Source organism: Watersipora subatra, chromosome 3 (genome assembly GCF_963576615.1).
Source record: "Watersipora subatra chromosome 3, tzWatSuba1.1, whole genome shotgun sequence".
Lineage (NCBI taxonomy): Eukaryota > Metazoa > Bryozoa > Gymnolaemata > Cheilostomatida > Watersiporidae > Watersipora > Watersipora subatra.
Window position 1 is genome coordinate 54,632,508 of NC_088710.1, and position 15,995 is coordinate 54,648,502.

A 15,995-nucleotide genomic window follows, 5' to 3' on the forward strand; every position below is an offset into this window, starting at 1 on the left:
ATTTAATTGTAAATATAATAAACTTAACACATTTATCAAGTACTAAAACAAATATTTTATTTTTTCAATGAAAATCTTTCTGTAAACAATGAATAAATAAACGTCCCACAACAAAGTGGTCGGTGCAAAAACTGTTGCTAAAGACTGGCATTAGATAGAGGCTGAAGGAGTGTGACCTTGTGCCATGTCAACCTGCAAAGAAGCATGGATATCTGCTTCCGTCACACTGCTTCCCTCATGACTTGTGGTCAATTCGTGTTGACCGACTTCCACTGAGTCAGTATGTATAATATGGTGTTGGTCAACTGCCTCGGTCAAATTCAGAGTTGCGGCCTCTGCTTGTACGTATATATTCTGCAATGTAATAAGTTAATGTTAAGACAACTCTCCTATGTCTACACCAAGGGGGCCCGATACAACGATCGTGATCTACTGGTCGATCGCAAAGGCATTGTAGGTAGATCGCACAGCTTGCAGAATGTTTAAAAATGGTCAGAAAGAATTTTTCTAATCATAATCATTCTATGTTTGTGAAGAATGGCGTCGCAGTGAAAAAAAGAACAGTGAAACAAAGATCTCGCGAAACTGAGGTTATACCGCAAGAAATCTATGTCACGACTATCATTGAAAGTCAACACTTTTTTATGTCTATGGCAAAAAATTTAGCGAGTAGGTTTTAGCTATTTTCCTCACTTTCTATGGGTATTACATTAATTCTGCGCCAGCCAATCATCCGAACAAGGGGATAAAAATGAGTGAAAAAGCTGAACTTATAAGAAGCCAAAGACCCATCTACCTCTCTACTTATCTACCTACCTATTGTGCAATATAATTTGATGCAGTAATGCAAGGTACACTAGAATATAGTGTACAATGTGTTTTGAATTTTTAGTAGGAGGTATTTGAGTATTGAGTATTGAATATAGGCTCATTCGAAAGCCAGGACTCTGATGTATTGAAATATATGATAAAAAAATTATGCAATTGATGTGCTTTAAATAGCTCTCAAGCTAAAAGAGTGTGTGCATCCCTGGTCTACATACTCCTACTTGGAAAACATTTAGATTTGAAAGACTGAAACTGTTACAAACCTCTAGTTGATGCTCGTCTTGAACCTCTGAAGGGTCCTTCCTCACAATCTGCACTCTTATTTCCTGGCCATCATCTCCGATGACATTCAAGTATTGTCCATCCTCTGAATAACAGTAAATGATAACATGTGAGTAGATGCAATGAAAGTGGTAGAGATGGGTGCTGTAGGCATGTCTCTCGCAGCTGACTACCAGGTAACAAAACGTTACACATTCCACAAACTTCTAACTATACAGAACCATGATAACATTAGACCAAAACCAGCTGTTTACTCGTGTGAAATATAGCCTAATCCAATACATAAACGACGAAGTTGCGATCCCACAGATAAACTGACAAACGTTATGCCTACATACTTTTATATAAACATTGATACATAAGCAAGAAAGGCTAATAATAGATACACTTACGGACACACCTTGACATGGGTAACGCCAATGATAGATCACAGGCTACATGGCCCAGTATTCTACTCAATGTTGATATTAAACAGTAACAAAACCTCGGATGACACGCAAGACACAGGACTTCATTTAGTCATCGGCAACAGCAAAATTACACAGTAAATTCATATGACGTACCGAAGGCAGCACCATCTAAACCTCCACCAGCTTCAAATGCTGCCAAGGCTTGCTGAGCTAATGATGCCAGGCTGCTATCAGTCATGACTTCTGTGGCGATCAACTGTATAAAAGGCCAGCCCAGTTAATTGGAGTGACTAATCGACTCGGGAGCAGTAGAATATCATATCATGTCGACATATAACCTACATACTCATCATATCTTGGACTCAAGAAATTCAAGTATCAAAAATAAAAAGTATTTTAGAATGTGCTCATGATTACATTGACATTGTGGGTGGGTTGAGAGAGTTCCTCCTCCCCAGGACGGATTTCTAGATCCTGCTGGTGCCTTGGTACGGCTATGTTGTGTACATTTATTCTCTGCTCACTCATGAGGACATGGTCTGCGCTGCCTGCACCTTCCAGTATCACGGTGGGCCTTTCTTCACTCACCTCTGGTCTTACTAAACCTGCAAAGCCATGCTGTCCTTCTGGCATTACACTAGCTCCACCTGTGAAACAGACATTAAAACAAGATTATTAAATGCAGGTGAGAAGTTATGCAGATCAATAATACGTGCGCACAGATACATACGTTTTAAAGGTTGACTTGCAACAAAATTCACATTACAGTTATTTGGTATCAAAAGATTCACCATGTCTTACTCTGCTGTGTTGTAGGTGCCAAATATGTAAAAATGTGATTACAAGCTCTTAAAAGCTCAAAAAAGAACAGTTAATCGTCGCTATCACAAACTGCTGTAGATTAGAATCTCTTTCCAAAACGGCTTAAATGGGACGTAGTTGAACGAGATGGCTTCTCTCTACACTTTCATGCAACCTCATTCGTCAAAATATTTTCACAAATATACTTCACGCATTCAATAAAACCATGTCTATTGTCCTTGTGCATCTATTTCATCATCATTGTAATGCTGTCACTTTCAGCACTGATATCTTACAACCTACCATGAAAATTCGTTTAATTTATTAATCTTGGCTCGAAGGAGTACATATCATTCTCTGAGAAACATGACGAGCCTGTTGGTCACCTGTGATAATCGAAAAATGCTGCAGATATTATTTGCGCTGTTTGGCAGAAAGTGTGGGTCACATGATCAGATTACGTCTAGACAATTAGACCAAGCCAAAACAAAACTGTAAAGTAGCGAGCATCTATATTTGATACGGGGTCTTCGGTAAAACCCGAAGTGTTTGTCATAAACTAGTGCTACGAGAAGTTTTATATTGAGCCTTTTATTGGCCTTACAATTCACATGAGAACATCACGTGTCGAAACAATAACCAAATGGATTGACAACGTTAGGGAAATAAATTGATTCCAATCTACGGCGGTTTCGTGATGGCTGTGATTAACTGTTAGTTTTTGAGCTTTTAAGAACTTGTAATCACATTTCCACATATTTTGCACCTACAACACAACAGAGTAAGACATGGTGAACCTTTTGATACCAAATAACTGTAATGTGAATTTTGTTGCAAGTTAACCTTTAACACAAAGACGAGTAAGGCTGTATATATGATCAAGTATTACCATACATGCATAAGTGACATATATACTCACATAAGTTGTCCATAAAATAATGTTAAAGTTGACCATAGAAAACAGCCTAAAAATAAATTAAAAAAAACTCATATCTAGGCTAATTTTCAAACAGCATTGTTTGAGCTAACAATAACAGAGTACCAATATGAAGGCGCTGATAAAGGTCCGCTACCAAAGCTTGGCAGAATTTCTCTGACTTTTGATACTACTGACGCAAGGTGTCACCTGACCGGCATAGATGTAGTCACAATAGCAGCCGGTAATTGAAAAATTAAATTGGCACACCATGAGTAAACACAATGTGGTTAATAGGGTGTGATTAAGTTACATTATATCAGATGCAGTTAAAATTAATTTTAAAATTGAGAAGTCATTAGTCAAAATTAACGTAAGGGAGTGACTCTGAATTATTTCAGCTGTATGTACTACTGAGTTAAATATGCATGATGCACGGTCTGAGAATTTGTATCTGCCACTTCATTGGTGTAAAATCAGAATTTTGCGCATAAGCGCCAACCCCTTAGTTTGATTTTTATTTTCTATTTTAAATTTCAGCTACTGCGCAAGTATATACAATATTGCCTTAAAAGAAAACAGCTATATGTAAGCGGGTGACACATAAAAAATGAGCAGATAACACTTTAGACATAAGCGGATACGATCAGAGCTCGACTTACGATCAATGACCTCTAACGATCAATCACCTCTAAATATGGAATTGTTGACACATGACAAAAATCCAGCAAATATTTGACACTGCATGCAAAGTAATTTTTAACATATGACATTCAAAACTTTTTAAAACATTAAAATTTTGTGTGAAATTGTGAAAAGATGGTAAAAATTGCAAATAAAATGTTGAAATATTAAATAACATAAAGTTACATCAAATTATAGTTAGTGAGTCTAGCGCTCTACGACAGAATTTACGACTTATGCATTGCTGAGCCCACACTTCCATTCGAACATGTTGAATGCAATAATAAAACCTCATTTCCTTTAAACTTAGTATTTCTTCATTAATTTAGTTTTATACGTAAGGCAGAAAGTTCTTAATTTTAGTTGTATGATTGCATTTGTTTTAACATCATGTCATACGTAGTCGTGTAAGTATTTACCCTTGTTTTTAGACTCTAAAGCGGAGCAAACAAAACATGATATTCTTATAAGAATATTTAATCCAACAAAAAATGGTATACAAAGCAAATATTAGAATGGATTAGTGAAAACAAAAATACGAATCAAAGACAGTTACTATAACTGACAAATGGTATTGACCTACTCATCACAATAGATCGTGTTCATGTATTCTCCAGACCAGATAAATACATCTGACCATCCCTGAAACTACTACTACCCGATGCTCTTTTACAAGACACCTAAAAAGGGCAGCAAAAAAGAACTCACTGCCGGTGATGGTGGGTGTCTCTTCTGCGTTCGTTAGACTGCCAGTCTTGGCTGTACTTAATATCGGAACACCAGGGTGCATCGCAGACGCATGCTCCAACAGGAGTTTTTTACGTGCAAAATACTTCTTGCAGATGTCACAATAGAAAGGCGTTGTCTTTGAGTGCACAGCATTCAGATGCTATATAAATATATAGCATGCAATTTTAGGTTCGATCAATAGACAATGTGTAGTACAAGATTTATATAATGAACACTTTCCATTACAAAACTAATTACAAATGGACCAAATGAAAATTAAGAATGGTCAGATATGATGGAGAAGGGAGGTACATGGAAAAGCATGGAACACCAGCTACTTGGAGTTATAGTGCTTTACAAAGCCTCCAACTCCTGCAGGTGCCACAGGGTGCCTGCAGGTGCCACAGGGTGCCTGTAGGTGTCACAGGGTGCCTGCAAGTGTCATAGGGTGCCTGCAAGTGCCACAGGGTGCCTGCAAGTGCTACAGGGTGCCCGCAAATGCCACAGGGTGCCTGCAGGTGCCACAGAAACAACTTTCACTCCATTAGGCATGTTGCAAAGATCATTAACAGTAAAATAAATTGAAATGTTCAAAGATAAGTAGGGGATTTCATCTCCCAACAGGACTGGATGCATTCTGCTATCAATTTCATGCGTCTGTGAATAATAAATAAATAAATTTACTAACTTTACAGTCTTAATATAAACTTGCTGTAACTCACTGAAATAACAAATTTCCAGCAGGCAAAGTAAATCTGCCATGGCTTGGAGTTGTTATATATTATTATTATTAGTTGTTATATGTAACATGATGGTTTAAAACATGAGCTGATAGAGAAGAAATTATGGGAGTGAAACGGAATCCATAGATGGAAGATCACGTGATATTCTCATGTATTATATGACTGATAGCTCAGCTATCAGTCATATAATACATGAGTAACCAAGCCTTAGCATTCACAATTAACCTAGCAGTAACTGTGTTTTGCACTGAGGCATCAGAGTTGTCTTATCATTGCTAAAGAAATCAACTTGCGTGTACATAATTGAACGGTTCTACTATTAGCAATTAGCTTTAGAAAGCTTTTAAAAAATATTTCAAGATTAAGATATAGATAGCAACTGTCCAGAAGAGAGTGAGGTACACATATCCTATTATTTTCTAAATGTAATATGTTATGCAGTGTTTTTAAATGCAGTACATATTCATAGAAGCATTCAGCTTATTATCTTCTAGCTAGCACATGATTTCTGCAGAGTCGTAATGACAAGACGAATGATTTCCTCACCTGAACGAGGTTACTCTTAGTAGAGAACTCCTTATTACAATACGGGCATCGACACTTACTGATTGCCTGCGCGTTGTGAACATACGACATATGCCTCTTCATGTTCCCTGATTCACTAAACAGCTTTGAACATACCTGTAGAGATTAAAATGTAACAGTATATATACATATAGGGTATGTAACTATGTATATAACAGTTTACATGTAGGCTTTCTGATCACAGATTTTACCTTCAAATTGCATGAAAGGTGTGTATATACTTATATGTGTATAAAATTTGTGCATATGTGTACATATATATATCTATATATATATATATATACATGTATATATATATACAGTAGTCAGTCTAACAATGTAAATAATCTGTTCCAGAAACGTTTTCGTTATAGTGAGATTTTACGTTTAATGAACAGTAAAATACATGCAAATTGCCAAATTCGTTCCAAGATCTTCCTAAACTCGCCCCTTTGGCCATACCAAAAGGAAAACTATATCTAACTCTTTAATTTGTTGGCTGTACCGCAACTGCAGTATTATTAGTTTGCCCAGAAAACTTTTCTCCCTTTTCTGATCAATTTCACCGGTTTTATAGACCATGATGACGGTAATTTTACAAAAAGTTAAGTCCAATTTCGACGCCCATTTATAATAATTTGTTTATTTTTCTCGACAACCAAATATATTCTGCAAAATAAACCTAATCTATATAAATATTTCTCAAAGTTTGTCGTCTGTCTGTCGTCGTCTGTTTGGATATCTGTCGGTCTGTCCGGCTACAGCTAGTAAAATCTTGAATATTAAAGGTTGACTTACAACAAATTTCACATTACAGTTATTTGGTATAAAAATATTCACCATGTCTTACTCTGTTGCGTTGTAGGCGCAAAATATGTGGAAATGTGATTACAAGCTTTTAAAAGCTCAAAAACGAACAGTTAATAGCCGCCATCACGAAACCGCTGTAGATTGAAATCAGTTTATTTTTTTGACGTAGTGATTACATTTGGTTATTGTTTTGTCACGTGATGTTCTCACGAAAATTGAAAGGCCAATAAAAGGCTCAATATAAACTTCTCGTAGCACTAGCTTATGACAAACACTTCTGGTTTTACCGAAGAGCCCATATCAAATATAGATGCTTGCTACTTTACGGTTTTGTTTCGGCTTAGTCTAATCGTCAGCGCGGATAATTTGTGCAGTATTTTTCGACTATCACAGGTGATCAACAGGCTCATCATGTTTATCGACAATGATATGTACTCCTTCGAGCGTAGGTTAAAAAATTAAAGGATTTTTTACAGTGGGTTTTGAGATACCAGTGCGCAAAATGACAGCATTACAATGATAATGAAATAGACGCTTAAGAACAATAGACATGGTTTTATTGAATGCGTGAAGTAAATTTGTGAAAATATTTCGACGAATGAGGTTGCGTGAAAGTGTAAACAGAAGCCATCTTGTACAACTACGCCCCATTTGAGCCGTTTTGGAAAGAGATTTTAAACTACGGCGGTCTTGTGATGGCGGCGATTAACTGTTCGTTTTTTAGCTTTTAAGAGCTTGTAATCACATTTCCACATATTTTGCAACTACAATACAGCAAGACATAGTGAATCTTTTAATACCAAATAACTGTAATGTGAATTTTGTTGCAAGTCAACCTTCAAGGATTTATGAACAATTGCAGCTATTCATTTTCTCTATTTTGTCGACACATCTGACGATCTATCACGGCAAACTAGAATGTCATGGAACTTGTATATATGTATTTTATAATAGAGATAACGCTATACGTACATTGTTTTGTCTCACAAGTGCAGCAGAAGAAAGAAAGCGATGTTTTAAGACTAGCTACAAAATTATCGTTATTTAAATCGAATTTGAGAACTTCCCCAATTTGACACCTTACGTTAAATGGAATTTTTTACGCAATATGAAGCAAAAATTTTACATAATTTTTTGTACGCTATGTGGAATTTAAGTTAAAGGAGGTATGCGTTGTGGTAGGAGGAGTGTCTACTGCATTCTAGACAGCAAGGTCTATTTTGCAAAAAAGAAAACAATAAAAATGTTTCATGTCTAAAATAACGTAAAACAAAAATATAACTTTACGATGGTGAGAGCAGTGTTTATCTGTCCGTCCGTCGAAAAGGATCAGGTTATAATAAAAGACAGCTTTGGACGACAGTACAATTCGCAAAATTCAGATCGGCAGACCGACAATCTAACACCAAATAACTGCGTAGCTACTTATTTATTATCTGTGCTTTATTGAAACACCCGACGATGTCTCACAGTCAACTAAACTGCTACGATACTAGTACATAATAATTGTGTATAATAGAAATAATCCTATACATGCAACGTTTTTATCTCAAATGCAGCAAGAGAGAAAGAAATATTTTTAAGGCTAACCGCGAAATGCGCATTATTCAAATCGAATTTGAGAACACAACTCAACTTCACACTTTACGCTATATGGATTTTTTATGAAGTACGAAGCAAAACTTTAGCTAAATTCTTTACGCTAGGTGGAATTTACCTTATAAATACCTTAGGAGGTACACATTATAGGAGTGTCTACTGTACATGTATATGTGTATATATGCATATACACATATACCTACATTTCATCCAATCTTAAGTTAGAAATAAATATTAATTATATAAATATATATATTAATTATATAAATATATAAATCAATTATATAAATATATGCACACTGCAGCGAACGTCGGAAAGTCACACAAAGACTAATAGTATGACGTTGCGTAGGAAAGTGTCGATTGTTCATAATCAAGTAATATAAGCAGTAAAAGAAATAGTGATTGGGATAATCAACAATGAATTAAATGCATGTAGAATATACGATATGTGCGCTGAGCTCTATGGACAATGCACCAGTGAACACTATAATAGAGAACGTGGAATATAAAAACTGAATGTCTTTTACATTTAGCATTTGTAACTGATGAGGTTACGCAACTCCAAGGCTAGCATACTGTATAAGTATACGCATCTAACAGTAATTGTAAATGAAAAATACCAGACAAGTTAGCAGCAAAGATGCGGGCTTACAGGGCATTCATATGACAAGCCTTCATGCAGCTTTTTATGTCTCCTCAGGTTCTTAGGTGATGATGTCATCTTACCACAGATATCACACTGCCACTTGAACTCCTTGTTGTGGGTGTATCTACAACGCTACAATCTCTCAGCTCAGGTACATTGTCTTGAAAACAGCAATGAGTACGATATATAACTTTTCACATCAATGTTAAAGTAATTTAAAAAGCATGGGATATGGAACTGACACGAAGATCCCCAGTAATTTTTAGAAAATTTATCATTGTTAAGCGAATTCTTAAAAAGTCCCTTTTACATCCACACAAGGATTGAAACAAGGATTGAAACAAGGATTGAAACACTGATTGAAACAAGGATTGAAACAAGGATTGAAACAAGGATTGAATCACTGATTGACAACTGAAAATATCAAGCTTAACAGCTACTAACAAGCTTTTTCCAAATGATTGCCAAAACATCTGCGCATGAGAATCGTTATACTCGCTGTTCATGCCTTCTGAAGTTACAATCTGTGACAATTAGTTAATTCTGTAAAATTGTTAAACAACAAAATAATTAAAATTATAATTTTCTTTAGTCATGAATGCCAAGCCACATATTAGATGGGAAACGCTAAATGTGAGGCATCAGATACTTCAGACCACCTTCACACGAGAAGGAAGCAGCATAACTTATCATTATTCTAAATGGATGCTGACTTGAGGTGTTCGGTGAGGTACTCCTTTAGTTTAAAGCTGGCAGGACAGAGGTGGCAGAGGACTCGCTCATGCTTGGGGTGCTGCCGGCGAATGTGCTCCTTGAGCAGGAAACTTCTCCGAAATTCAGCACCGCACTCTTCGCATCGAGAAATAAAATTATCATCTTCGCCATGCACTCTTGTCATATGACTGTTGATCTCATTACGCCTGAGGAAAAAGAAGTTTTATTACGCATTTATAACAAGTCTCTAGTAAGACACCTAATAAAAATGTTAATAATGGTAAAATCATGGTAAGTCACTGTTAGTTCATGGCAAAACAAAAAAAATTATGTTAATAAAATCCATGACGGATTTCAAGTAATATTAAATACTGCACAAATAGGAAAAGAAAATTTGATTATGTAAATAAATTTACGAACTTGTTTCCTAGGACTTTGCCACAGATCTTGCAGGTCACCTTTGCCTGTTCCTTTAGTTCTGCCACATACTCACGTGTGGTCGGTGAGTCACCATGCAGCTTCTGTACATGGGCTATGAGTGATAGCTCATCTTTATACATGTTCCTACAGATCTTACATTCGATGTTAGCTTCTCTCTTATAGTGAGGCCTCTTCTTACCTATGGCAATTAGAGTCACCTGAGGCTATTTGATTAACTACTGCCAACTGATAATTGTTGTCCTGTGCTGACACAAACAGTGCTGCCACACTCGCTCATTTTAAAGCTTCTAGTTTATACTAGACTAGGACTGAAAAACTCCCCAACTGATCGTGAACACCATCAGCATGAAGAACTGACTGCAATACTTCGTTGCAGTTATAAATCAGCCCATCTATTGTTAACCAACGTCTGCAATCTTCTTCTATATATAGAGATCTGGCTAAAGGTTGTACATTCGTTGTTGTATATGTCCAGCTATACCCTAGGACACTTATGTATTCGCCTCATCTAACTTTCGCGTTTTCGCGGAGTCATCCTCTCGTGAAAATTTCATGTGCGAAACTATACTACAGTGGTGTGCATAAACTTGGAATCACATTGTTTTGTTCACTCTATATCGAATGGATCTTCCATTTGCTTTCTATTTTCCCGCCAATTATGATGCCACGCCAGATATTATATATCAATCTGATCAGCAGAAGATGTGCTTTCAAACAATGCATTGATTGATTTAACACAATCATTTCTGAGTGATTTATATTAATCCTATTACACAGATTAGCAATATTATCTGGTCTTGTACGTAATCCTCGACGGTGTCAGATGGTGATCAAGAACAAGGGCTGGCCAATAAAATACTAATGCTCCGCTAAAGACACCTTACCAGTCCTTCTGAAGACCAACAATAACCCAACGGCCCTTTTCAGGGCCACCAATTTGTATAAAAGAGTTTGTTTGTATCCTATTTTATCAATTTTCACTAACAACATTCATAGCCTGCAATAAGTCTGCTTTTCGGTAGATCCACCCCCAGCGATAAAAATCTGAGAATATTTTTGAATATTTGGCATCATCTTGTTCTTCAGAATTTTTCCTTTCAAATGATATATATATTGATGGGGTTGAGGCACTTAACTCCAAAGAATTTCTTAGACAACAGCATATAAACATACATATTTGAAGATTTAACTGGTGATTCCAAGTTTATGCACACCACTGTATCATAACGAACGAGCGAAAACGCGAAATTAAATAGCTATGTTCATTGATAGTCCAAGAAACAAATGGCAGCAAGCGATCAAATTGCATTATCGATCTCGCCCACACCATTCTACCTGCGGTTCACAATTACAAACTATTCCCAAATTGAATTTTTTTTCTTATTGGTGAACTGAACCTGAGGAATCTAATTATGTTTGTTTCACTGCATTTATTTTCACATCATATTTTCGCATTCATCAGAGCTGCGAAATTAAGTTGCAGCGAAATTTTACTCTGTATGCTACTCACGAAACTAAATACTAGCAAAATGTAAGTGACCTAGGGTAGCAGTTTTCATATCTTGGAATAAAGAATCCGTAAAGCAGAAGATTTGATTTCGGAACCTCCCATTCGCCAGTCCGACGCCTAACCAATTTGGCCACACGAGCTTTCACACGAGTCAGATTTGCTAGGCGATATATTAATATCGGAGCAAATACACTACGCTTTCGGTCTCCCTGCTTAATGTAACGAAGAGGAATAGCTCTTATTAGTAAGCTTACTCAAATTATCTATTGGCAAGGTGCCAGGCTAATAACAAGTAGCAGACAACTCTCATTACCTTTCATTGTTTATAAGCTAATTTTTAATACCCGGGCAACGCCGGGTAGCACAGCTAGTAATGTTTTATTATATAAAATTATTTGGCAAAGCAACACAAACGCATATCTTTAAATAGTTCTACCAGAAAAAACAAACACAATGCTGAGTTGTTATTATTCAAATACATACCAGTAAGGAAAAAGAATATCATATTTATTAACCATGAGGATGACATTAGATCAGCTGTTGAGTTAGAACTAAGAGAACTATATCAAAGATCATGATAAAGAGATCCTACAGCGAACAATAGAGCAATAACATAGTACCTCTATGAGCCAACTCAGGTGTATCTCTAAACTAGATACAAGAGATTGGTCAATATATTTTATAGCCCACTTCTACTTCACCTCGTTAAACTAGTAGTCACGCTACATAAATAGAAAAATAGTCTAGTATTCTTACTAAATATGCCAATGATTGCAATAATAATGCTTGTATTAATGGTTGTAATACTATTGCGACTGAACAGTTTCAGAAAATAAAGTACAATTTGTCAACTTGTGTCTCTGAATGATAATTGTCAATAATTTATGCTTATAACTTGCCATCAAAAATCATTTAGTGAAAGTAAAGGTGTTCATAGAAAAGAACTAACCAAACATGTTTCACAACTCTCTGGACAACATTTAACGCTGTATGTTGAATGATATGAATTAAAGGCAGTGCTCACATTTATTTTGATTTTACGTTTAATACCACTAAATGATGATACTTATGGTTTTCATAGACACTTTTTATAAACCTAATCTTAAACATGAACAATAATTCTGAAAACTTGATGCGCTACTGAGTTGCTATATAGAACTATATTTAATGTGTTCTAATATAACTAATTGACAAGTACTATTTACTGAATTTCAGAAAGACATTACAAAGTATAACATGAAGCTATTCTATTTTGTTGAATAAAAAAGCTATTGAATGCGTCGTAATAGAAATAGTTTAAAATATTCAAGGAATACTGTGAAGAATACTGATATAAGCAGTTATTGTATCAAAAAATTGGTTTTTCCCAACCTTAATTGCTGGAAACTAAAAGAAACACGTGATCTCCAACATAGTATGTAGAGAGACTTGTAATCTCTATTCATTTGGATCTTTCAGTTTGCTAACAATTCCAGCATAAACAATTTGTAAATGACAATCTAAAATAGACAAAACTAAGCATTTTGTGTTTATTGAAATAGAGTTCATGACAACAACTCATTTCCAACTGCTACCATTAAAAGTGGCAGATCAGCAAAAGGTTATTAGCCAATATCAGTCTTCCAGTAACTTCAAAATAATACTAACCTTTGGCAGCATGAGGCTTGCTTTGTTTGTCAGACTGTTTTGAATCAACTTTTTCACCTTTCTTGACAGATCTCGCAGGCCTGATTTTTGCTTGTGTCTCCACGACAACATGCACATCAGCTACTCCATCTTTCGCCTGTATATGACACAAAACTAGCAGCTTATATTAACACTGCACATGATAAATAGAGACATGATTCTGAAAAGATGCAAATGAAGTCTGAAATATGACAAGGTTATAGAGATGGCGAAATGTGTGACCTGTTCACCAGCGTTATTCATTGAACTAGCAAGAGATTCTATAAGCAGTGATGCATCTGTGGATGTTGAAAATATGGTTGAGGGCGCCACGTTTTCATCAATATGCCCTTCGTCAACAGTCAGTCCTACAATTCCATAAAGTTTGTTGCATTTGGCATAAATAAACAAAACATTTGGGTGCAATGAGTCTTGTTAGTATTACATCCAACGATCATCAAACAGTGAAAATGATCACATTTAGAAGCTTGCATTAATCCAGTGATTAATTAACAACAAGGAAAGTGCAGAAATAGAAACACTATACAAAATTCACTCCTTCGTGAAGTATTAGACACATTTTTAGGTAAACTCCAACTATGTGGACTAAAATTCTCACATTTCATGCACAACATGGTTTCACATGCTATAATTGATATTTTGAAAGAAAGCATAAGTTAGTAAGAACTAAATTAGTTCCTGCAATAGCTGTATGCTATTAACCCACCTTCATTCAGTTGATGCTCCAAACTGTCTGTAAACACAACAGTCTTCTTCATTCGTTTGCTGCTCTTCTCAATCTCTGTAATTTAAATAAAATAGTCCACAAAATGCTTTTAAATTACTTAGCTTTTGTAAACAACTCCTGCTCAAATATTACAGTTGGTCAGTCGTAAATCATCATGTACATATTGCTATTCTACTTACCCATCTGATCAGCCATTTCATCATAAGCTGAATCTTCATTAAACCTAATAGCACCGGTAGAATCAACTTTCATTCGTTTCCTCAACGGTTCAGAGCGATAATCACTAGCAGGATCAACAATATTTGAAGTTGGTAATATCGAAACATTTCCAGTAGAAATAGTCTGTTTGTTAATAACTTCATGACCAGACAGGGGGTTTGCAAGAATAGCTCGTATTGCTGAATCATCTTTTGCTTGGATGTCACCAACGCAAAAACAAAGATTGTTAGCTTCAAAAGTCAAATTATCTACTGTTAAAGATATTGAAACATTGTCATCATCCAACCGAGCTATACGGATTTCTTTTTTAAACAAGCCTTGATCGTCGTGCATTAAAAATTCGGCTTCAGTTTCCCGCTTCATGAGGTGGCACACCTCAAAAATCTTTTTGGGGAATGTCAATTTAAGATGGGTAACAGCTTGAGCTATATCTTCCACACCAGCCATTTTCAATACGCTGCAAAGTGTAAATTTTCTTGACCTTTTCTACTAAATCAGAACGTGATAAGAAAATCCAATTTACAAACAAAATATTTTTTGTTGCATCCTTGACCGATTGCATTCTACATAATACATAGTTCTATGTATCTACCGAAGTACACCAGTGACTGCAAATTTCTAGCATAAGCCAATAAACGTACGTTTTACAGCAGCTACGTTATGTGGGTGGAATCGCTTTTTACTCTTGCCTCAGATTTTTTAATAGAGCTATGAAATCAACACGCGATAAATTCACTCGGTTGTTTTCTATCCTGAATCAGTTAATGAACATCCTCAGAATTCACTCGAGCTTTTCATTTTACTATTGTACATTGTTGTAGATCCTAGCTTAAGTGTCCCAAACGACGGCGTTAAAAAATTATCCATTATGGCTCAGTAAACTAAAAGAGATTGTGGTAATCGATAAAATATTTTCTTATTTTTTTACAGATGATGTAAAACCAAATTATTTTAGCTATTGTTCAATACACTTGGATTCAGTGTTTTTGCACTGTATTTGTTTTGCAGATCGTTTGAGCGCATGCCGTCACTTTGCACGCATTATGTTGTTATCAGACCTGCCAACTCAAGAGTGGGGCAATGCGTGAGATTTGGTTTTGGGGCAATTGATGTATCAATGATAGTATGGATAAAATTATGGAAATTGGGGCAAAAATCTCACGCATTTCTCACGCATTTTCAGTTTTTCTTTGGGGTGATTGCGTGAGTCTCACGCCCAATGCGTGAGAGTTGGCAGGTATGGTTGTTATGGGCGGACGAGGAGAAATAATGTTATGCATAACTAATCCAAATTCACACACAACATCAGTGTTGAATTTGCTTTGTCATTTTATCTTGACTACCTTCAGTTTGTGTACTTTTGCTTTGTCATGTGGGAACTAGTTTGATTAATACTGGTTCAGGTACAAGTGAAGGTGTTAAGCTATTGTAAACAATACTGATATTTATCAGTAAAAGATACTTATTCATTGTATAAGTCCAACAATTAAAATACACAACCAACGAAATTCTAAGCAATAATATTAATGACAAAAGGTTATAATAGCCAATAAAGGTTACACCTTTACTGGTCGTCCATGTTTGCTTGCTCGATCCATACGGCTGCGAGTTTCAACAGACAAATGAAAGTCATGGCAGTTCTTAAATATAGAGACTCGGTAGTTGATATAGTGAAGTAGAAGA

The 15,995-nt window shown here is 35.8% G+C and overlaps 1 protein-coding gene across 1 annotated transcript; it reads right to left on the reverse strand.

The window, feature by feature from the left end:
* Positions 1 to 40: 40 nt before the first annotated feature.
* LOC137391192 (zinc finger protein 37-like) lies at positions 41 to 14,864 on the reverse strand. Its single transcript, XM_068077581.1, has 13 exons — positions 14,273 to 14,864; positions 14,073 to 14,147; positions 13,589 to 13,713; positions 13,328 to 13,463; positions 10,150 to 10,348; positions 9,729 to 9,935; positions 9,022 to 9,139; positions 5,940 to 6,074; positions 4,630 to 4,810; positions 1,938 to 2,167; positions 1,674 to 1,776; positions 1,092 to 1,195; positions 41 to 354 (listed from the first exon to the last, which is right to left on the reverse strand). The coding sequence occupies exons 1-13, from the start codon at positions 14,757 to 14,759 to the stop codon at positions 151 to 153; spliced, it is 2,304 nt and encodes a 767-aa protein (XP_067933682.1). The 5' UTR covers positions 14,760 to 14,864; the 3' UTR covers positions 41 to 150.
* Between the last annotated feature and the right edge of the window lie 1,131 nt (positions 14,865 to 15,995).

What these genes read in the sequence shown, in the direction of transcription:
- LOC137391192 (XM_068077581.1), bottom strand. Translation starts at nt 14,759, where the DNA reads ATGGCTGGTGTGGAAGATATAGCTCAAGCTGTTACCCATCTTAAATTG. An exon ending in TACCTCACCGAACACCTCAA is followed by an intron (nt 9,140 to 9,728) that starts GTCAGCATCCAT and finishes GTAGCGTTGTAG; the next exon opens with ATACACCCACAACAAGGAGT. An exon ending in AAGACGAGCATCAACTAGAG is followed by an intron (nt 355 to 1,091) that starts GTTTGTAACAGT and finishes ATTACATTGCAG; the next exon opens with AATATATACGTACAAGCAGA.